Below are 24,002 nucleotides of genomic sequence, written 5' to 3'. Positions count from 1 at the left end.
TGTGCCCTTTTCTTGACATATACCACAGACATCTACTAATTTGGCAACGTTCCTGTAACTATTACTTGATTGATTAGGATCTTTAATTATTTTTTAAATTCCTTAATGTAAAATGATAATGTCCACTATTCATGATCAATTGTTCCAAAATCTAGTTTTTAAGCAGTAAAATTATCAGTTAAGTCTATTGTATAACAATCCCCTCATCCTGGAGGAAAGGGTGGGGATTAGCTCTGAAAAAATCATGTATTTGCAAGGTAGATGTCTGTTTAGAAAAGCCAGCTGGGAAGATGCAGCAAATTACTTGGGGGAACATCAATTCTAATCCTACATGTGTATGTATAAACTCCTAACAAGAAATTCTGAAAGAAAGAAAATTCAGTTCTGGCAAGTGTGGAACTTGCATTTACAAGAAACTGTTGAAATTTGTGTTTTCTTTTAGCTCCAAAGCATTTTTCACGACTATTCAGAGATTAAGTTATGACTAAGATTAATTTCATGTGATACAATACAATAAATTCTGGGAGGGTGGAACAGGATTTTCAATTTCTATTGCAAGTTAGAAATTGGGGGTAAAATGTTTGTGATTTGGGATTGGGTTTTTTCTTAAGCAGTTTGGAACAATTTTTCTCAGTTCTTCTTGTATTAAGAAAAAAAAAGGGCAGAAGCTACAGAACTTAAAGGTAATCGAAGTGGTACTCTCTAAAAGTGTACTGGGCAGTGTATCAGGAGGGCTGACGAACTCCCATGCAAGTGCTCTGAACAAAATTAATGTGGTCCTGAAAATCTGATGTTCGCCAGTTTATGCACAAGATTTTTGCAGATCCATGTTTGTGCTCAGGGTTGGTGCAGATGCTGGCTGCAGCTCTGAGTGAGGGAGCTGAACTAGGTCTTCACACTCTGTTGCCAGTTTCACACTGAAAGCTCCCACACTCTGTTCAGGAAGTTCCATAATTTAAGAGGAAGACCCAGAGTATATTAAAGAAATAAAGTTGTAGGGGGCCAGGAAGTGCTAGGTAAATAAATTATTGATTTCGTGGACTAATATGTAATTCTCTAAGTGGGATAGAAATTTTGTTTAAATTGATACAACCAAATTAATGTTAAGGAACAAGCTGTTGCAAATAACCATTGAACAGTCCATTCTCTTTGGTTTGCTTTTTTTTTGATGCAGGTAATTTGTCAGTTGCAAAAATAAAATGCATATTGATTTAATTAATATTTCTATAGAATATTGGAAATGTGAGTAATCTCATACAAAACCTTTAGGGTTTCTAGATACTATTTTCTCAGTATATTGATTATGTTTTCATTTGCAGCAAATCTCTGTATAATTCACATTCTCTATTTTTGCAGGTATTTGATGGTAAAATATTGATGGTTTAATACATTTGATGGCAAAAAATATGCTGCCGTGTGTTATTAAATGCTACTTCAGTATTGGATTGTTTACGGACCTCACACATACAATTAAGTCTTTAATACAGTGCTTAGAATTAATGTGCATTCTTTTACTATCTTCACCATTTCCAGCCAAAATCTTTGCAAACAAAAGATTCTTTTGCACAGTAGTTTACTGTGGCCTAGGGAGTACTTATAGAAAGTTTGAAACACTCCTCTACATTTTGAGACTGCAGAATATCTAATGGGTTTCTGCTTCTGAAGGTAATACTCAGGCTTATTCAGAAGAGTCAATTGAACAATCATTTCCTTTCTTCCCATCAGAATTCCCAATAATATTTTCTTGTGTTATTGTTCGAGCCTGATTTGGATGATTGATTTATTGGAAATCAAATTTTCAAAAAGCAGTTGACTCTGATATAATTCCCAGTTATCCAGAGCACAAATTAAAATTGTTTTAGTCACTGGTCTTGTCTGTGGTGCCCGTCCAGATTGAACATGTAAAAAAAAAGTAACAGTCTGTATTATACATACAGATGATACATTGTTGCATAGAAATGATGGTGGATTAAAAAGATATATATTTGTAATGTAAAATAAGCTCTACTTTCATTTGGATCTTGCAGGTGCGCAGATTTGCTGAAGCATTCTTTTGCTTTGAGCATCCTCGGCAAGCTGCTCTTGCCTTTCAAGAACTACAGTGAGTAGCCTTTGGAATTCCACAGTATATGGCATGTGGTACTGTTACTTTATGTTGCATAGAAGTAGCATTGCAAAAATACATAAGAGATTCAAGAGAAACTTTTGTTCCTAAATTAGATTTAAAGCATTGGAAGTTATATAAGAAGTTATTAAGTAATCAAGCTATTAATAGTTAATTAGCAGAAAAGCTTCTACCAAAATTAATTAAACTGTTGGTAATGTCTATTAATGAAATATAAATAGTTCTGTTTTTTTCATGGAGGACTACTTCCTTTTTTCAGTGCTCAGAGTCATCTACAGGTGTGTGCAGCTATCAAAAACATTTCCTTCTGCAGTTCTCTTCCACCTCTCCCTATTGAATGCAGTGAACTAGATGGAGATATGAACTCCTTGCCTATTATCTTTGAAGATCGGTATTTAGATTCAGTTACTGAAGGTAAACACACCTCACAGTACAATTTCCTCTCCGAAGAAAAGAGCAAAAATTATGTAAAACTTGAGTATTTTTTTATAAATTTCTTGATGGCTTTAAAGGACTATTTATTTAATAGAATATGGGGTTTTAGCTTGAGTTTTGAGGATGTGTAAAATTCTATAATTACTAGTGTGTTATAGCATCACTTATCTGCATAACCTTATTGAAAACATACTTTCTCTCTCCCCACACCCCCTCATTCTTTGACAGATTTGGATGTGCCATGGATGGTAGCTCAGAATGTTCCAAGGGCAGAGTCCAGTAAATTGGATAAATTTGAAGCTGAAGAAGATTTTGTTGCTGGTTTTACTAGCCCAGAACTGAAAATAAGACCTGCTGGTGCCTCTGTCTTTTGGCATTCAGAAGCTGAAAAGATGCTAACAAAAACCTTCAAAGGGAAAAATGAAGATACAAATAAATCCAAAGCTAAGGTTGCTAAGCTCATAAAAACAATAAAATCTGAAAACACAAAGAAGGTTGTAAAACAGAACTCAAAGGACTCAGTGGTGTTAGTAGGATACAAATGTTTAATAAGTGCGGCACTGGAAAATGCCTGTAGAAGGTTAGATGGCGAGCCTTCATACAATGCTAACGAAGGGCTGGACCCTAAAGTCGGCGAAATTCCTTGTGATACAAAGGCCTGCATCAGGCAAGTAACTCCAAGAGACCTTCCATTGCTGCCGTATGATGAAATGGCTGTCAAGAGTGAAGGTGACCAACCAGGTCCAAGTAGTCCTGTGCACTGTGAAAATGAGGCTATTTTTGATAGACTGACTATCTCCCAGACAGGTTCTGGAACTCTTCGAGCAGATAGTGCTTTACAAAGCAGAGGTACACTTGAAGGTTGTCATGGAGGTCAACCAGCTTCCTCAGGAGTCAGGACAACTGAGGTCAAACCAAGTAATAAGAATCTTTATGAAGAGGAGAAAGGAGTGGCTCACACTGGCTCATGGGCTAAGTTTCCACAAGATGAAGTGCACGAAGAGAATTTGCTGACACCCAATATTCAGTCTTCAGAAACTGGAAATAAATTGAATTTGGGAGAACAAGAACCCATGCTTGAAAAGGAAGAGGTCCATGGGAGAAATTGTCATCATACCAGTGACATCTTGACAAAAACAAAAAGCAATCCCCCTGCTCTTTCAACAAAAGAAAGTCAAATCTCTGCAAGTGGAGACATAATTAAATTACCAGATGTTAGTGTGACATATGCCTCTTCCAGATTTTCAGATTCAGGTGTAGAAAGTGAACCAAGTTCTTTTGCAACTCACCCTAACCCTGACCATGTTTTTGAAAATGTTCATGGACAAAGTGCACACAATGGTGAGAGAGCGTTTCCTCAGCCCTTACTAAAACCAGACTGTGCAATAAAAAACACAATCGAAAGCCATTGCACTGAGAGTACAAGTGCTGTAAGTGAAATACAGTCATCCCTGACATCCATAAATTCACTGCCTTCAGATGATGATGAGCTGTCACCTGATGAGAATTCAAAGATATCTGTTGTACCTGAATGCCAGCTAAGTGACAGCAAAACAGTATTGGATCTAGGAGCAATTGACATGCCAAAATGTGATGACAGTAAAACATCAAACACCAATTTGCAGGAACAACTTGTGTATTCAGGGCACTTGGATAAAAAAACTCTGTCTATACATTCCTCACTCTCAGGAAAAAAAGATCTGTTACACTTGGTTGTTTCAGATGAGGACACACCTACTGATGTGGGAAGTTACAGCCCACAGACAGGCCCTGGCACAACCTGCAAGAGCTCTCAGGACTTTGAAAGGCATCCGAGAGCTACAGAAGAAACAGTTAAGTTGTGTTTGGAAACAACTTGTATGGTTGAGCCATCTGCTGTTTCAGGTTCTTCATCTGTAAATGCAGAGGTTAAAAAAACAAATAAAGGAAAACATAATGAGCCTTTAGAACTAAAGGGCATAAATGAAGATTTGTCAGTAGCTAAAAGTGAAACTGGTACAGATAATCCTTCTCCTGCTGCTGACATGGTAAAGCAAGGGCTTGTTGAAAACTATTTTGGCTCTCGAAGCAGCACAGATATTTCAGACATTTGGCCTATGGACAATAGCAATCCTGTTAGCCCTCAAAAGGAAGCATATGAAAACCAAATTATTTGTTCTTCCCAACAAGATGAGGAAGAGGAGGAGGATCAAGAAATGATTGAAAATGGGTATTATGAAGAAACTGACTATAGTATATTAGATGGAGCTTGCAGTGCTGACCAGGATTATGGCTTAGCAGAAGAGAGAGCCCTGAGATCTGAAATGATTGACAGTGGACACCTGCAAGATATAATGACTGTGCCCCCTGTCTGTACTCCTGGTTGTTTGTCTTTCCCTTCTTCTCTGAGAGACTCTCCCTGCAATGTTACCTCTTCTTCAAAGAATAAATCTGATGCAATTACACAACAGCCAGGCAGCACATCCTGTAGCTCAGCTTCAGCTATTTCCTGGTATGAAAGCTCCCCAAAACCTCAAATGTTAGCGTAAGTGACTGCTTTAAAACAACCTTTTTACTTTTAGAAATTATGTTAATATAATAGAGAAGGGGGAAAGAAGCATGGTTGTGCTGTAGAATGCCCCAGAACTGTGGCTTGTGGATTCTGCATGTGCAAGGAACAGCGTGTTCTAGATGTTCAGATAAAAAGTGTCTTTGCGCTAAACTTCTTCTATGAGTTATCTTGTCATTTCATGTGGTTTGAAAAACAAGCGAAACAGGATTTTTCTTGGTTATATTTAAAAAATAATCATTCAGCTGAAGAATGATTGTAAATGCTACTGAGCATAAAAATGGTGTTTTATGAAATGGAAATTGTTAAAAAAGCAAGCTTGACTATGCTTTGACTTTAAAATCATAAATCAAAAAACATTGTGCAACTGGTTGTCCATCAGCTTAGCTAAGTGAAGCAAATGTATAACGCAAGCTATGGTAATGGCCTTACTTTTAAATCTTAACTTCAAATATCAAAAATGTAACACCTCAGAGACCACAGTGCTCTAAATTGCACCGGCAGTTTGGATACAAGGAAAGTCAAATTTAGAGGAATGTCAGGGATCCCAGCTTGTACCTCTTGCTATAAACATAGGTGTTTCCCTGGTAACACCCTGCTGCTGAATGAACATGTGAAGTAGCAGCTAATGTGTTGTATTGGAAGGAAAAAGTTGCTATGAGAGAAAATTTAAAAGAGAGGTAGAAACAAACACTGAGCAGGTGGAAGAGATAAAAGACCAGACAGTTTGTGAAAAGCAGCTTGAGAACAGAAAGAAGTGAGCAGGCAGTGGAGGAAAACAGGTTAGAAGTGGCCTGAAAAGTAGCTTCAGAAATACTGTACAGTGGGTACTGGTGTGGAACGGGAAAGATGAAGAGCAGAGACGACTCAGGGTGTTCTGTAACAATAAAAGTGAACTTGGAATAAAATCCAGGACTCGGCAGTGGGAAAAGCAAAGTGTCCTGAAACATGAGATAACTGTGAATCCAGAGGGTATGATCTGCTCCATACAGAACCACCCTTGGTGTGTTCAGAAAATATGCCTTGAGTACAAACTCAAGTAGCTTCTGTTGCAGAGCGATAACGGCAGCTGTCAGCAGTGGTTTCTGTTCAGGCAGACTTCATTGAGGCCTGTTCCTGCCAGTTAGTGAGGAATGAGCTAAAGATAAAGCTGGGGAAACAGAGAACAAAAGGTAGAATGGGAGAGAAACAGTGAGCAGGCAGAAGAGGATGGGGTGCAGCCTGACGCCGTGAGGGATCATGCAGAACAGATGGATTAAGGAAGCATAAGAAAGCATAAAGCTTTATGTGCTGCAGGGAAACTGATATGCAATTAGGAAGGCCATACACAAAAACTAAGGGAAGTGGAAGAAAGGGAGGGAGGGAGGAAGGAACACAGGGAGCTCCAGGCATGTGAGGATCTCAGCTATTGAAAACCTTACAGTGCATGCCTTCATAGAATATGTAAAAGATCAGAAGTCTGGCTGCTTCAGATGCAAGTATCAGTTATTCAGCCTGCCACAGGAACCTTATGGTGAGACATTACAGCACTGACTCCAGCTCTCTTCTGACCTAAGAAATGGGCTTGGCAAGAATTATCGAAAGTCAGTGAAAATCTTAACCTTGACTTCCAACTGGTTATAATTTCTATAACATTTTTATTGTGTGGAAACAAAGCTGTTGCTTGCTCAAGGCCACAATGAACCCAGCATCTTCAGTGATTTCAGAAACACTTGAGAGTTTGCAAAGACCATCACAGGAGAGAAGAGAGTAGAGCTTGAGATACAGTTTTTGTTTCAGAGGAAAAGGGGCTGTAGGAATCTGCAGTAAAAATGTTCTGAAGAAATGGCTTATTTTGTGAAAATAGTAATTTGATAAATATATTTTCCTTCATATTAATTACATAGAATACAAAGCAAAATAATAGTAGAAAACTGTATCCTGGAAGACCTCACATTTATCTAGAAATAATAAATGTATAATAAGTTGTTTTTTTGTTCCAGTTTCCTACAGGCTAAAGAAGAATTGAGGCAACTTAAACTTCCTGGATTTATGTATAGTGATGTTTTCAAACTGGCTTCTTCAATACCTTATTTCAGTATGGAAGATGATGAGTGTTCTGAAGAAGGAGTACATCTTATAGTCTGTGTCCATGGCCTAGATGGTATGCTGGGAAATGTGATACTTTACAAGAAAGCAGTTCAGATTACCAGTGAGATTTAACTTTGGTCATTCGAACTCTGAACTGAGCATCTGAAAGAGGTTCATAGGAGGGAAATGGGAATCTGACATTGTACTGTTACATTTGGCAACATGTTCCATAAAATCTTTTCAATTAAGAATTCTCTGTCTTTAATAAAACTTCCCTGCACATAAATCTGTTTAATGCCATAGTTCACATCAGGTGCATCTACCAGGTTTTTATGTTGTAAAGGACTTTTTCCATGTTGTGGTAATAGAATGGAGTTACTGACAAAAATGTTTTCTTTAGAATTGCTGTGTTGTCAAGGAAAATGAAATACGTGTATCTTGTTAGGAAAAAGATACCATACATGTAAAATGCAGTCAAGTGTTTATAAGGTTTTAAAAGGTTAAGTCACTGAATCACAGTTTGGTTGAGGGTGAAAGAGATCACTGAAGATTGTCTTCAACTTCCGTGCTCAGAGCAGTCACCTACAGCAGGTTGCCCAGGATGCAGCTCAGTTGGGGTTTTGAATATTTCCAAGGACAAAGATTCTACTCTGGTAGAAATGAGAAAATCTCTCTTTAATTGAAAGGATTATAAAGTTTAAATAGCTTGAAAATATTCACCTGCTTTTAGTTCAAAGCATATATGCATATTAAGAAACTATCCCCTCTAGATTTTGTGCATTTGTGAGACACTTCTTAAATTAACAGTGTAAGGAAACACAAGAGGGCAGTAGAATAGCATATTGTACTGCACCAACATTGCACAGGCACTTTCTTCATTTTTCAAATTCCTAAGTTAAAAAAATAAAATAACAGCATAGTTTTTTCTTTCCTCATTTGGGCAGAAAGCAGCCTTTGTTAAGTACTTTTAAAAATAGGACTCGGAGGTATTACCTCTTACTAGTGTAGATACTTGTGCTATTGCATGTAGGAGCAGCACAAAAGTTGACTAAGAAGCCTGTTGTTAAAAAAATGTATTTGAAGCCTTAGGAAGGTCCACATAGTTAGAATTTTCTTATGAAATTTTGAGCTTATACAAGCTATTTCCTATAAATGACAGATGTAAATAAAAATCCTGTTCTCTAATTAAGGCAGAAAGGCAACCCTTTCTTCAAAAGCATCCATGACTACTGATGTGGAAAAACATTCAGGATGCTAGCTAAACTAGCATTTGGTTTGGGCACCAAAGTATCTAAAAGTATCTTTATCTGCTGGTACTTCACTCTGCCTTTTCATTTTATGAAAAAACCTGAATTCCTTCACTGAATTCTTTAAGCTCACTTTGAGGTCTTTAATTGGCTTTATCAAAATTAATTAGGTTTCCAAGGTAATGTTCACAGTGCTATGTATCAGTTGGAAGCTTAGACAAAATCAAACATGACTTCCTACATCCTTGCTTTTTTAAAAGTGTTTGCATCGAATCTCATTTTCATAAACCATTTTGTCACTTAATTTGACATTGTAGTTTATCTGTCAAAGTTTTACTGAATTTTAATTAGGGCTGAGAATATAATTAGCTGTGTTTAAATATAAAGCCGGAGATTCCTTTCAGTATTCTGAGTGCTTTTACTGCAAGTTAACTTTGCAGAATCTGACTTTTGTTTTTCTTTTGAAGGTAACAGCGCAGATCTGAGATTAGTGAAGACTTACATTGAGCTAGGTTTGCCTGGAGGAAGAATTGAATTTCTTATGTCTGAAAGAAATCAGGTATTTTCCAAATAAAAAAGAATTTTTGTAAAGTTATAATCAGCGTAAACCTTCAAACATGTTTATTTAATGGCACTATTGTGTTTACCACATTTTGTATATTTTTATTGTATTTTCATGGAATCCATTATTTGATCTGTGGCTTGTGTCAAAGTAATTACAAAATCTTGTATGGTATTGAAAGTAAATATTATAAGGGGTAGCATTTATTATTACCAATTTGTAGTGTGCACTGTGTCTTCTAAGTTCTCAGCATAAGCAGTTTGAATTGTGGATAAAATATGCTCAATACTAGTGGTAAAAATGGTAATAGTGAAAACTGATGTGGCAAGAAGGGAGATGTATTATTTCAGAGGATCTGAGAAATAAAAAATTCCTGTTGCTTTTTCTTTTGTCAGCATACTGCAAGATCTAAATCATAATACTGAACAAATATCGAATTACTTCTTGTATTAAGCTTTCATGAATTTTATTATTTTCTGATGGAGTAAGTTGGCCAAAGCACAGAAGACCAATTTTTACTTTTTGTCTGTGTATATATGTGTATTACATTTTGTATTAGACATCTTTCAGAGATGAACTAGAACAAAGTCCTGTCAGTGGCTCAAACCAAAGCTTCATTTAGTGCACTAGCATCTTTCTGGCAGTAGCTGCTGGGATGCTTTGTGAAACAGGCTGGATAGGCACCAAGCCAGGCTTTCTCTTCTCTAGCTCTATAGTTCGTGTCAGGCAGCAGCTGTGAGACTTTCTGATTTGTGGATTCCACCGAGACCACTGAGCCTAATAGCTGCTGACAGACTTCTTTCCTTAATGTTGGCTGATTCTTTCTGAATGTTTTTACTTCTGTATCTGTAGCATACAGTTGAGATTAATTCTGTGGTTCATATACATTAGTAAGTCAGTTACAAACAAGGAAATTGAAATAATTTACCTTACGGCTTGTTTTGGAAAAAATGCTCAATAATCATTCCTCATTGACTGTTTCAGTTAATCACATATTTTATAAACAAGTACAATTTCTCCCTCAGGAGGCAACTGAAGAGACTTAGTCCATTTATTATTTCTTAAAATTAGATGTGAAACAGTTTCTGTTCATCCATGATACCTGTCCTGGCCCGCTTGAAAGTTCTTGTCATTTAAAATTGAGTGATCAGAACTAGACAGGGCATTTAAGACACTTTTGCACTACGTACTGACAAAATGCTATATTGCTATTTTCTTTCCTTGCTTTCCTAACAAAGCTGATTATATGCAACACAGATGTGTAGATTATTGTTTGCATATACAGTTAGGGCTGGTTTTCTCTGTGTAACACTGGTTTGCATTTCTTACCATTTTATCACCTAGGCATGCAGTAGTATAAGATTCTTCTGGAATTCTGTTTGGTTCTAGATTTGACTAACCTGGATATTTAGTTTTGTCCACAAACTGATATTTCATCTCCTTCTTTCCTTTCCCAGATCACTTACCAATATGTTGAACACTACAGATTTTAGCGCAGATCCTTTGGAACTTGGGTTGAAAAGTTCTAGGCAGGCTTTGTCTGTCTCTTAATTTCTTACTGGTGATCATTGGAGAGAATCAGCTATGAACTGGGGATAAGGCCTTAAGAATTTTGTCTGTTTGTTTCATTTTGACTAACCAGTGTTACTGTAGACTGTTGTTGCAGTAACTGCCTCATCTCTATTTCGTGGGAAGTGTGATATAGTTCTGAATATGAATAGTTTGGTCTTCTGTTTTACTACAGATAATCTTAAGTGTAGAGAACAGCTTAGAAGTAAGGCTGGGTGTGTAATGTTAAGATTTGTTTTGGTGTTTTAGAAGAAAGTAATCTTACAGTAAAATATGTACGTTATTACTTTATTCCATGTTACAAGAAAATTACATCAAAAATTTACAATAACTAGCTGTAGTGTTTGTATTCAGAGTTAATATTGATGCTTTTATTTGTGTGCTGTTGATAGAAACACTGGGGAGTAAAAATTCAGACTGAATGCAGAATGTATATTGCTGCATTAGAAAATACAGTTATTATTTTTTATTTCTTTTATTTTACAGAATGATACCTTTGCTGATTTTGATTCCATGACAGATCGTCTTTTAGATGAAATTATACAGTATATACAAATTTATAATCTACCCCTTTCAAAAATCAGGTAATATCTGTTCTATACTATTTACAGAAATAAACTTAAAGCTAGAGCCCTGGGTTGTTTTAAACTGTGATGCTCAGGAGCAGGCCAAAAGAGAGATGGGATAAAGCAATTTGGGATAGGGGAGGAGTAGGGGAAAGGAGGATAGTGGAGAGAGAGGGAATTACCAGATGAAAAAAGACTGAACAATGTTGTAAGCTCATCTGTTGGTGGTTTTAGGGCAGAGGTCAAGCACTACATTTAAGGAATTGCTGTCCTGTGCTTCCACAAATTCTGCATAATAAAGTTCTGCAGAAAAACAGATAGTATTTTGAGAAAGCCAAAGGAACCTGTAATAGCACTATGCCAGGAATTTAGCTTCCTTCTGATTTTATAGTCCCATCACCAAGTATGACATGGCAGACTGTTTTGTCTTGTCACTCCTACAGGGCACTTTCATCTTACCTGTGATGTTGAAGGGCAGCTGCATGAAAATGTATTTCATTATTTTTTATGTTTTCTGATTGTTTTATCTGCTAAAGAAAATGTTTTACATCTTATTAGAGGGCTTACCACAGTCTATGCATTCCTGTTTTCTTTTACATTTGTTTCCAGGGAATGCCCATTGCATTAATTTTCTCAAAGTAGAGTGCACCATTTGGGCAGACTACCTTACTAACTCAGCAGTGTTAGCTCACCAGTAGATGAAAGGAGCTAATTCAAGCCTGACTTCATCCATTTGTTTAGGCATCCTCAAATTATACATCCAGAAGGTTTTTTGACTTGCTAGTCACATGTGTTTCTGACAATTTTCTGCATTCACATGTTTGGTAGGCCTTGTTCAGCAGGAGGAAACATCTAAAACATTTAAACATAATCTCACTATTTAAACAAATGTTTCTGTTTTGAGATAGGTAAGATTTAACCTGCTTAACTTTGTCTAAACTGTTGATTTAAAAATTAAAAAGGCACTGTGTGATCATATTTTTGTTTCACAGACTACACAGTAGCACCTTTGGTATGGGAGAGAAGAGTTCTGTAATGCACCAGCATACACCAGGATCTTCTCTCCCATGCTGTTGTCTGAAGGTTGTAATGAGCAAACCCACCCACTAATCTTCTCATTGTTTATAACTGAGAACTGAACTCTCATTTGCTTTTGGTTTGCTTCTCTCATAAGTCTTTCGAATTGTAAATAATTTTCCCTTTTATTTGTTTCATGGTACTTAAAAGAAAAAAAAAAAAAACCACTATGAATTTTTATTTTAGTTTCCTTTTTAATGTGTATACTTGTCTTGGGCCCTACTGAAGCAGAATTTTTCATTTCTCAACTTAAACTTTTCTTATGAGAAAGTTAAATCTGCCAACAAATCGCTGTTCTCTGGTAGCTGCATGAGAGAGCTGTTAGAAAGAAATGTGCCTCTATGCAAAGCCATTAAGAGATGACCCAGAAAGCCTGGGAAAGTACTGCTGAGAAATCCACTGCTCAAGAACCCAATACTTTCCTGCCTCTTTTTGGTTATGCCACTGTAGAAAGTAGCCCTTGTGGTAATCTGTGTTATCCTGAATGATGCTGGTTTTTCCTCATAAAATATCCCCATCTCCTAAAGGAACTATTCTCTCTACAAGTACTGCTCCATAACCCAGTCAAAATTGACATCAGTCTCCAGATCTGTGATTTTGTGTGGCAAAAAAAGGCCAACATCCTAAGGTGGTTGGATTCTGTCTTGCTTAAGTAGTTGGACATCAGCATCCCAGGGCTTCAGTATAAGGACAGTCATGTTCATGGTGTGAGTTTTAGCTTCCTTGGGTCTGGATAGATTAATTTCATATTTCTATATTTCCAGTTAGCACATATGCTCTTTCTCTTGTTTTCCACTTGCTCTTTTTTCCCTCCCGTTCTCTGTTATACCTAATGCTGACTTCTCCTGAGTTACACAGCTGTGCTCCTGCAGTGACCATTAACAGATCATTTCCACACCACACTTCATTCTGCTGATACACAGTTCAGGCCACACTGAATAACTACTTGTTATTAATAGAAACTGTAGTGAAATTAAAATAACTTTAGACCTGACTTGGTACTTCACTGGCAGGTGATCGTTGTCACAGCTTAAACAAATCAAAATCAGCTCAGGTTGAGATAAGTCCAGAGGTGTTCTGGGATTCTGCCCTTTATTCAGATAAATGCAGAGTCTAATGCTCTCAAGTAATGGTGAAATCTTACTTACTGTGATACATTCCTGTACTAAGAAAAGACAATCCCTGTGCCACTGGGATAGTGTCAGCTTCAGTAAACATTTTTGGTACTTGTAGAGCTAATACCAGTTATTGCAGCAATTCACAATCTAACACCTTTATTCATCTCTGAACAGAATCTTTGTGCTCACAAGCAGCATGCAGCAAGCATGAGCTGAAAGCGCAATTCAAAACAAATGCAATTTGCCTTATAAAAGAACTGTTTACTAAAGAATCACAGGAGGGTTTAGGTTGAGGGGAGATCTGGATCATGTGTTGGACCAGTCATACAAATGCCACCATCAACGTTAATGCAACTTTGAAGTGTGTCAAATTGCTGTCATACCCATTCAAGTTCTGAGTATCTGTGAGGATGGAAGCTCTCCCAGGTAACCAGGCAGCTGGGGAATAAACCACCTGCTCTTACAGTGCAGTTTCAGAAACCATTTTGCATGTGTCAGGTTTTATGTATATTTCTGATGACTTGTATTGGACTTTGACCTCAGGTAGATTAATCAGCTTGTCATCCTCTTCCCTAAGTACCATTGGCTCATAAAAACAACCTAAAGTTTTTAATGCTGTGCATATATTAAAACGTGTATGTTTGTTGTTTCAGCACCTCATTGATTATGAATCTTGATTGATTTTTCTTCCTTCCATAAATTTTTATAGTTGGACAGAACTTTTGTTTGTTGGCACAGAATAATGAGGTTTTGCTGTGTCTGATTTTCTTGCCTGATCTGAATTCATAGACTTGTATCGTAAAGCATGTATAAAAACTGTAATTCTGTTAACTTCAGTGTGTTAATGATATATTCAGAAGGTTGTAATATTGCCACCTAGTGGTCATTGCTTTTGCCAAGCATCCCATGAGTAGGAAGGATTACAGTCCTGTCGTACACTTTCAAGACTCTATTTGAAGGATTTTCCTTTTCCTCCCTTTTTTGATTTGAGCAAATTTTTAAACCTTTCTCTATTAATAAAATAAAAAAAAACTTACTATGTGTTCACCTAAACATCTGAATTGGACCACAATGTATTACTGCAACCTTTATTATATTTCTGCGGATATTCAAATTAAGTACAAGTGTTTATTCTTTGAGATACATTCACATAGCTGATTGTGAGCTCACAGTTTTCCTCAAAATGGATCTTTCATGTTTCTGAAGTTTTGGTTAGGTATGCCTGTACTCTTAGGGATGATAGAATTGTTAGATGGATTGCTGCTTTTTTCACAGAAAATGCCCTTTGTTATAGTACAATATGAGTTTCTCATCCCCTTATGACTTTTAGTAGCTACTGTCTGAACTGTAGGAGAACTTTCAAGAGTGTATCTCTGCTAATGTTCAGATATTCTTTAAAAAACAATGTTTTACTCAAAAGCAGTTACATCATGCAGATCATCTTCAAGATCAACTCAATTTCTGTGGGCATTTACTTATTCTTAAAGAAATCTGTGCTTTTGTTGCTCTTGTGTGGATTTTATGATGTCCTCCAAGGGAATAGCTTTAAATTTTAACATTCAAGAAGCAGCTCAGTGTTTTGTTTTGCAAATGCAGTGCTGTTGTGTTGACACCACAGAGGATACATAATCTTTCATTTCAAAATTAGTTAGGCCAATATAGCAAGCTCAAGCAAAGAATTTCTCATACAAATAATTTTGGAAATCTAGTAGTAAAAGCAACTGAGAAGAATATATATATACATGTGTAAACTGTGTATTAATAATGAATAAAAAACATTTTTCTGTCATAAAAATGCATAAGTATTTTGGAGTTTAGGGTGGTTCTGCCATTCTATAACCAGTTGTTTGAAATTTTTTTATTTACCATTAAATTGGTATTTTCCAAGGCAGCGATTCTTGCTTGGGAAACATTTAAACAGTCAAGTGATCTTTCAGTACTGTATGTTACCCAGATGTTACAGGAAGCTTTGTTTTAGCAACTTTTGTTGATGAATGTAGTGATACAGAGCAAACAGGAAGGATGATCCTAGAGGTATAAAACTGTAGCACATATGTGATCGAGCAATGATAGTTCTACTGTACATAATTCTGGATGGTTTTCTGTTTTCACCATATCCTGGGGTTGCATCTGTAACGCAGGAAGGCACTTTTTCCTTCTAACTTTGTGAGTCTGGTCCCTACTGTATACTCTTTAAGTCAGTGCCTAGTCTGGTCCCAGCAGGGATCTGTAAGCATAATAACTAGAATTGCTTAATTTTGTAGTGTCAGTTTTAAAGAAATGCTTTCTATAGACTTGCGTATATGACAGTAAGCACCTCAAATTAAGTAATATTTATCCTTAGATACAAGAAGCTAAGGAGTCCCATCTGTCTTTCCTTTAAATTGCTTAACCAGGGAAACACCTAAAAGTAATATTGTCCTGACAGAGACATATTCTTCAATTTCTTGCTCAAGCTGATAATCACTTCTTTTGGTCAATCTCCTAGGCAGATCTGAGATGTTGCTTCTATTTTTAAATAATCAGGTTCAGTTAAGTAATGGTGTTCCCCCCTATTATGACTACTTTTGGAACCTGTCTCCACTAGATTGTGTCAGGAATGCTCATACATTTATATTGAGTGCCATCCCATGCCAAAGTAATGATGTTTTCAGTCATGCATGGCACATAAAGTACATTTTTAATAGTTGGTGCTAAGAGAAATGAACCCAGAAATAATCTTGGGTCTGGGTGGTAGGTGCTGATGGAAGGATAGTTTGGTTTTGATAGCTTTTCAAAAGTGCTGTATAAAATATTTCTGGAGGAGATCAAACATGTTTGTAATGCGTTTGTGCAGCTTGAGAGATATGGACAAGCCATGCCTCCTGTATGACATCAAATACAGGTTTGAATGGAAAGTTTTCATTAATTTTTTCCTATGCTCTTTTAGCATTTCATGACACTGGTTTTCTTTTTCTCTGTTAAAAGAAAAAAAAAATCCTGCTATAAATTTCCATGTTATATTGCTTTTTCTTTTGAAACAGCTTTATTGGACACTCACTGGGTAATTTGATAATCCGTTCAGTGCTCACAAGACATCGATTTAAGTATTACCTCAACAAACTTCATACCTTCCTGTCTCTGTCTGGACCACATCTTGGTACCCTCTACAACAGCAGTGCTCTTGTTAATACAGGTGAAGTATTATTTTCAGTAGTTTTAGTTTAGGGGAAATCTTGTCTTTGAAATGCACTTGCAATTTCATGTGGGGTGCACATTTCTGCATTACTGTGATTTTGAGAAACTGCATATTTCACTGTCATAAGCAGAGAGAAGGATTATAAAAATAAAGTATCAATAAAAGGATGTGCAAGAGGTGATTGGTGTAAGTATTTTCCAGTGTGTTTGGTTCAGATTTTCTGTTACAGCATAAATAAACCCCAGTTGTAATCTGTTGAGCTCAATTTATTATAAACTGAATTTGAATATACTTAATCTGACAAACAATTAGATAAGATACATTAAAATAATTCTGAAATATTGGTGTCTTTTCTCTCTCAAAAATGCCTTACAACTTGTAGTGTGTTTCTGCAGATATGCATGGTGAGGGAGGCAAGATTTTCTGAAAAGCCAGTTAGCCATCTATTACTATTATTGACTAACAAAAAGAATATAGCACCATAAGAAAACATTCTACTATGGTATTCCTGTGAGAAAATTCTGCTTTCTTTTTTGAAGTTACATTTAATGAGTTCAGTATAGAAATTGGAGAAGTAATGCCTGTTGTTTTTTGAACATCAAAACATTATAATATTATATAGCTCATTAAAATAGAATGTGTATATTCTGGCTAAAATGACTGTATTTACACTTTCTGGAAGTTATTTTTTGTGGGCAGGCATGTACATTAGTGGAAATAAAGGCCTTCATGCTTCATTGTATAGATAGACAGGAAAGAAAATGAAAATTTAAACTGTTTCTGAGCTTGGCAATGCTTACATGAAAAGCCAGATTTACATCTGAGAGACTGTTACAAACTTTACATATTATACTTATGGTTAATTACTTTTCATGTTTTATTGTGGATCTATACTCATGTTGTACCTAACAATGCAGGACTGTGGTTTATGCAGAAGTGGAAGAAGTCTGGTTCTTTATTGCAATTGACATGTCGAGACCATTCAGATCCACGACAGACATTCTTATATAAACTTAGCAAAAAAGCAGGTAAGCTTTTTTAATGCTTCCTATCTCTTAAAGGCAGCTGTGTATAAATGTGAATAGGAAACCTTAAAAAAAAGAACTTATTTTCAAAAAGCTGCTGTTTCTGTTTTAATATTTGAGTTACTTTAGTCTTGTATTCTTCCAGTAAAGTAAACAGTAAACCACTTTTGTTGCAGAGGTAGGATATTACTTTAAAACTTTCCTTCCTGACTAGTGAGTAGAACTTGAGTGCAGCCACTATGCCAACAAATAAATAGGGGATTTTTAAAACATCTATCTATGAGCCACTGTGTGGTGAGTCAAGTACAATCATACACATTTAGGATTACCTGTTTCTGTATCTGCCTTTCTTATCTATAGCGTAAGTCTAAAATTCTGCTTCAAAGTTTTTGCTAATTAATCTTTTATTACCTCATTAAGATGGTCAGGGAAAACAAAAACTCATTTTCATAAAGGAAGAAGTTGTAGTTAGCATAATAGCTAAATCCCAGGTTAGACTGCTCACGCTATATTGTTCATACATTTTTCTCTGGATTGAATATCCATATTTCAACTGCTGGCCAAGAAGGAATTTTGCCAGTGGGTAATGTGCCAGCAGGGGGGTAGTTTCCATTAAGCATTATAAAATTATTGAGGATTCTTCTGACAGGTGTTTCTGAATGTGTGTCAGTGAAGCAGTTGTGTAGTCAGAGATGCTTGTGCTGTTTTGTGAAAAATCTGGGCACACTCCTACATCAAAATACTTCTAGGTTGTCACAGCTGGAACTTTGTTAAGAGCAAAGAAGTACAAAGATATGGGCAGGAAAAGACTGACATATAGCTCTTGAGCTGCTTGATTATAAAATTTACAGGACTTGGAAGAAGCAGAAAATAGTAGGGAAGGAGTAAGAAGAAAAATCATAAGTAAGATGGGTATATTGATCAAAAATTGATTTTAGAAAAACTTGGGGTTTTTTCACCCTTCTCTTCAGAATCTACTGTCACAGTGATTTTGTTGATGATAAGGTAATATTTAAAGGTGAACTCAATCGAGTTTTACTATCTTCTGAAAATAAATGTTTGAATATAAACAGAAGTTATGTGAGAAGTTACTCACATACCTTGTCACGTAAGTTGTCATTCAGCACTGGATGCTGAATAAGACTGTAGGACCCCTCTTAAGAGGTAATCAGATTAATTAGTTACTTTAAAAAAATTCATATTCCATGGTTTTTATGTGGATGTATCTCAACATGACTAGAGACACTGTCATTTGAATACTATTTTCTGTTGTAGAAATGTGACATATTTTCTGATGACAGACCTTTATATGACAGGATTTTTGAAAGACCTAGATAACATCATCTCAAGAGTCACAATGTGCATTTCAGACTTTGTTCCTCATAAATTGTAGAAGGAATATAAAAGTCTTCAGGCTTAATTTCTGCTTTTTTCTTTCCTACCAAAGTGATGGGAAGAACTGTATTTTGGGCCACAGCTTCATACACCATCTTGTTTCCATGTCTTTCAGTGAGGTCGATGTAAGGGACAAGGAAAAGCTGGGGGAGACAGGATAAAGAGATGTGAAAAATTAATCATTTTAGATAAGGAGAAAAGAAAGTTTTATGCTTCCCTCATAGAGAAGGAAGTTTTCCTTTGAGGGATGAGTTCATATACTGGATGTACAATGTAGGTGTTTGTACCTTTAACTCTTGATATCTGTGCAAGGCCTGCTTCTGTCCTACTATCTCTTTCTTCACTCCGAGGGCAAAGAGCATTGGCTGTGCTTGACTCTCAGACACAAGGTGAGAAGCATTTGGGATTCCCCAACCCACACAATTCCTCTTTTCAGATTTTCAATACAGGGGATGTTCAGTACAGGGATTCTAAACCTAAGTCTTTCCAGAGGTCACTTAACCCCAGGGTACATGCAAGTGGTTGACAACACTGTTGAGAAGTATAGCCCTGATTTCGCAACATCTGTTGATTTTCGTAATCATATAGGAAAATAGGTATCTAAGATGAAGAAACATCTGTTACTGCTTAATGTGGTGTCTTCTCTGGACATTGGCTTTGCATCTTGGAAAATCCTTAAGGCAGCAAAAATTAAAACTTGCTTTGGATCCAGCAGGTGCTGTTTTGAGGGTCAAGGTCTCAGCTACAGTGTTGTATGGTGGCTTATGACTCAGTATTTCAAATTTGTCCAAGAACATACATGTTAAACACATCATCCTGTTGCTTAACCCCAAAGTGGATGAAGAATCAGTAAACAATAAAACTCACTTATCTTATTAAATACCCTATATACTTCCTTTGCTCCTGCTGAAGATTTTGATTAAACCCTTTTTCGTAATGAAAGATTGCTGATACTTTTGAATAAAATACAAAATTCAGAAGGGGCCTTCTAAGGCAAACTATTTTCTTAAAGTGTTCCATTGTGTTTGGCCTAAAACAGATGGGCAGCACCAGAGATCTGCTGCAGCTTTCTACAGAAATCGTAACGCTTAAATGTCTTTAAGGGCTATAACTCTGTCATTACAGATGAGACTAAGGGTTTCTACCTTTGCATCATTCTACTATTAGCATGCTTGTCCAAGAAGTAGAAAGTCTGAGTTCAGTTATAAAGGTTTAATTATACTTTGGGGTTGTGCTGGGTGGATTCTGTACCTGTGCTCGAGCTGGTTAAACCTTACAGTGAGGCAGTGCCTTATAAAGTCACCTGCACTAGGCGGGCTATATCATGTATGTGTTGGTGCTAGGCACAAATTCTAATTGCAGCTATTGTCTGAAACATCAGTGGAGACAAGACACTATCCATCTTTAGGTTTCTTTAAGTTACGTGGAGGCTTAACTCTCTTCTGTATACCCAGAAACCAATCACTGTATTCCTAGGAAACAAGATGAAGGTTTGAACCATACTCAGTTTAATGGGAAAATCGACAACTGAGCCATGGCCACGTGTATTAAATATGTACAGAGGAAAGGCTGGTACCAAACATCTCATTATTTTGTAGCTCTTCCAAATGTAATTGGGTTTTTTCTCCCTTTTCGTGTAGGATCCTGTAATAAATTAGTGTCAAACATCAGTTGTAAATTTTTAAATTATTGTTTAGTAATAGATCAAAGGATTTGCTATAAGTGATACTTTTTTTCTTGCAGGCCTTCATTACTTCAAAAACATTGTGTTAGTAGGATCTCTGCAGGATCGTTATGTTCCTTATCACTCTGCTCGCATTGAGATGTGTAAAACAGCTTTAAAGGATAAACAATCAGGTAATAAATATCCTGCAAAATAAACTGCTCAGGTTAAACCCTCACACATATCAATCTCCTCCCATTTAATTTTGGCTGCTTAACTGAGGAACCTCGATTATGTGTTTAGAAACTCTGGGGCTTACTTTGTAGTAGTAGTAGAGAGAGAAAATCCACATGGAGGTTGATTTGATTTCTGTATCTGTCCTGTTCTATTACATGGAGATGGAGATGACACCGAACAGGTTTCTAGCTTACTGACTTCACTGAAAGTTAGGTGAGATAGACACAGCCCTTGATGCACTATTCCATGAACAGGGAGGACAAATAATTTTGATTTTTGAGGATATCAAATTATAGCATCAAGCTGTATTTAGCTGGGGCTTTATATAGCACTGAAAGAAAAGGTAATTTTTCGATAATCAGGGTCAGTTTTTGTACTTACTGTTGAGATATCCTAGCACAATTGAATTCTAATATTATATATTGACAATAACTTTTATTTTAATGTAATAAATTATTACTGATAAGTACATTCTCACTATAAATGTACAAACACTAAAATGCATAGCTTCAAATTATTTTTCCAACACTTCTAGAGGAAATTAAACTTTCTGTATCTGCTATCTTACAGAACCACAGCATAACACATTTCATTACTTCTCTTGCTCTGGAATGTGTTCATTTTGAGTTCAAGGTCAAAGAATTGTGTTTGTTTCTGGCAATTCACACAGTACAACTTTTCTTTTCCTCTACAGGACCAATTTATGCTGAAATGATCCAGAACCTGCTTCTGCCAGTTCTTCAAAATAAGGAATGTAATTTGGTTCGTTATAATGTAATTAATGCATTACCTAATACAGCGGATTCTCTCATAGGGAGAGCTGCACACATTGCTGTCCTTGATTCAGAAATATTTTTAGAAAAATTCTTTCTTGTTGCTGCCCTAAAATATTTTCAGTAGAGAAATGCATTGTAAGAGACTTGGTTATTACCTCATTAACAGATGAATTCAGATAATGTGTGGTGTTAAAGTATAGCTGCAGCTGTATTTTAAGAGATATTTATACTTTTTATATGGAAGATAATTTATATCATCCACACGTAAGGCTTTTTAACATCAACTTTACTTTCTAGGTAATGTGACTGTGCAATATTTTTTTATTTTGTTCTTTTTACTTTTCTATTACTTTTTCTTAATTTTGGGTACCGAATTATTTGGAGATTAAAGCACAGTGTGTACTTTTGTTTGGTTGGTTATTGGCTTTCAGACAACAGAAGTCGATGTTACTTGGCTACATTTTACAAGAGGCTTTATATGCCAAAAATAAATTGGATTTTAAAATTCTAACAATGTCTTTCGTGTTCACTTGTCGTATTTGAGCACTGTAGGAAGTTTGACTGGAAACACAATGAGCTGCTAAAATACTGGATATTTGAAAATTACTATATCTGCTACAGCTTAACAGTTTTCTACAAAATCATTACTGTCATCGTTAAATATGTTATGCCTGTGGGAATATATTTTCTACTGATCTCAAAAACATGTTAGTTTGCATACTCAAATTTTATTACTGGAACTTTTGTTTTCAGAAGCAAATGACAACTAAGGATTTTTGAGTGTTCAGTGATAGCTGCCTTCAAATAATTGGGGTTTTGCAAACGATTAAGATGGTTCCTTATTCTGTCAGTTCTCCAGATGAACATGGCTAACTTTACGTGGACTTCCTTGTATATACTTAAAATAAGTAAATGTTATAAATTTCTGCAATACTTTTATGAATTTAAGCAATTTTTAAATATTGGTAAAATGTTTTATTGACTATATAGTATTGTAAATATAAATCAATTCATCTTCAAATGAGACAATATTGTAAACTTTACCTGTTTAGTGACACAGATAAAGTGTTTTTGATATACAGGAATGTTAAAGGTCTGACTTTCTACTGGTGCTGAATAGCATTGTTTGGTTTCCTCTTCCTTCCCTTTTCTCTATTTCAAACAATAATTCACTAAAGGGGAGGGGGAAAGAGTTATATGTGCATTCACTAATTGTACACTAATTGTAATGAACATTTTTTGAAAAATATAAATTTGTTGTATAATGCATGTTTATTTTTAGCATTGTGTTATTGCATCTGGTGTTAATAAAATGATCAAATTACTCTAATGAAGGCAATTAAAGAAACTGAAATGTTCTGCTAATTACCAAAATTCTGGGGAGGCTTTTTGTATATAATTAATAAATTTGTACTTTTGAAATTAATATAGCAATAATAGTATATAATGAAGTCATTTTGCATTTGATATGGAATGTTGCATAATAGTCTTTGTAATATATGGGGGGGAGGGTTCTCTATAACTTGCAAGATGCTCAAATGAGCACCTGAGCATCTACAATTCAGCAACGTCTACCCTACAGAATATTTTATTAGAATTGTGTTAGGCAAATCCTTATGACACAAAGGTATCTTTAATACTTTCTCACTATAACAATGCCTATTTTTATTCTTAATTTTGTATTATGATGTTGCTATTAAGCTCTAAATGTTTAAATTATGTTCTGTTATCTCAACTGTCTTTTATTTAACCGTATTATTGGATTTGGCTACTGGCTAAACTTTGAATAGCTGTTTAAGGGAGCTAAAGTTACAAAATATTCCTTGATTCACAATGAGGACTTTAAACTGTTCTTAGTAAACAAGTATTTAGATGGTTCTGTCACTATTGAAAAATGTCTGTCTTGCTTTCTGTCTCTGGAAATCTGAATCTGTAAAGCACACTTTTGTGATCAGAAAAGCAGAAATATCATGTCAGAAATAGCCACTTTTTTTTTTTCTTCTTTTTTTTTTCTTTTTTGTGGGGGTGCGTAACAGTAGATACCGTCCATTTAAAGCAGCTTGAATTAGGTTTGTTCTTTGAGGAAAATGGATGGTGCAGGAAATCGTGCGATATTTGCATGTAAGTATATCAAGGAGCAGGGCAAATTAAGAGAACAATAAATTCATTCTCTCTTCCTTAATTTTTATTGCCTACTCCATATGTGGTCTGGCAGCCCTCTGAGTACTGTGGCTTTTGTGAGGGCTGTTTGACATCTCAAAGTCCCAAAGGAATGTGCTGACAGCAGTGGGAAGTGTGATCACCCCAACATGTCCTTGAAGCATAGGAAGTTCAAGGTGACCATACAGGACTGTATGGTCACTTGCAGTTGCTCTCTGAACAACACATGCAGGCTGCGATATTTTGGACAA

The 24,002-nt window shown here is 36.0% G+C and overlaps 1 protein-coding gene across 7 annotated transcripts in view; it reads left to right on the top strand.

Annotated features, from left to right (window-relative positions):
• The window catches only part of FAM135A (family with sequence similarity 135 member A), a 79,452-nt gene extending 57,345 nt beyond the window's left edge, over positions 1-22,107 (top strand). For 6 of the 7 annotated variants that reach the window (XM_040058267.2, XM_040058269.2, XM_040058266.2 and 3 more), the window contains 10 exons: positions 2,028-2,101; positions 2,385-2,539; positions 2,789-5,084; positions 7,091-7,251; positions 8,893-8,984; positions 11,043-11,140; positions 16,341-16,492; positions 17,413-17,523; positions 20,659-20,772; positions 21,510-22,107. In XM_040058267.2, coding sequence (XP_039914201.1) covers positions 2,028-2,101; positions 2,385-2,539; positions 2,789-5,084; positions 7,091-7,251; positions 8,893-8,984; positions 11,043-11,140; positions 16,341-16,492; positions 17,413-17,523; positions 20,659-20,772; positions 21,510-21,715 — 3,459 coding nt within the window. In that variant the 3' untranslated portion in view covers positions 21,716-22,107. Of the gene's footprint in view, positions 1-2,027; positions 2,102-2,384; positions 2,540-2,788; positions 5,085-7,090; positions 7,252-8,892; positions 8,985-11,042; positions 11,141-16,340; positions 16,493-17,412; positions 17,524-20,658; positions 20,773-21,509 lie in introns of those variants that run through there. The other variant, XR_009207623.1, reaches the window with a different exon arrangement.
• The last annotated feature ends 1,895 nt before the right edge of the window (positions 22,108-24,002 follow it).

This window comes from Hirundo rustica, chromosome 3 (assembly GCF_015227805.2).
Source record: "Hirundo rustica isolate bHirRus1 chromosome 3, bHirRus1.pri.v3, whole genome shotgun sequence".
NCBI classification, from domain to species: Eukaryota; Metazoa; Chordata; class Aves; order Passeriformes; family Hirundinidae; genus Hirundo; species Hirundo rustica.
The sequence above is the reverse complement of the archived record's forward strand: the minus strand, read 5'-3'. Positions and strand labels throughout refer to the sequence as shown.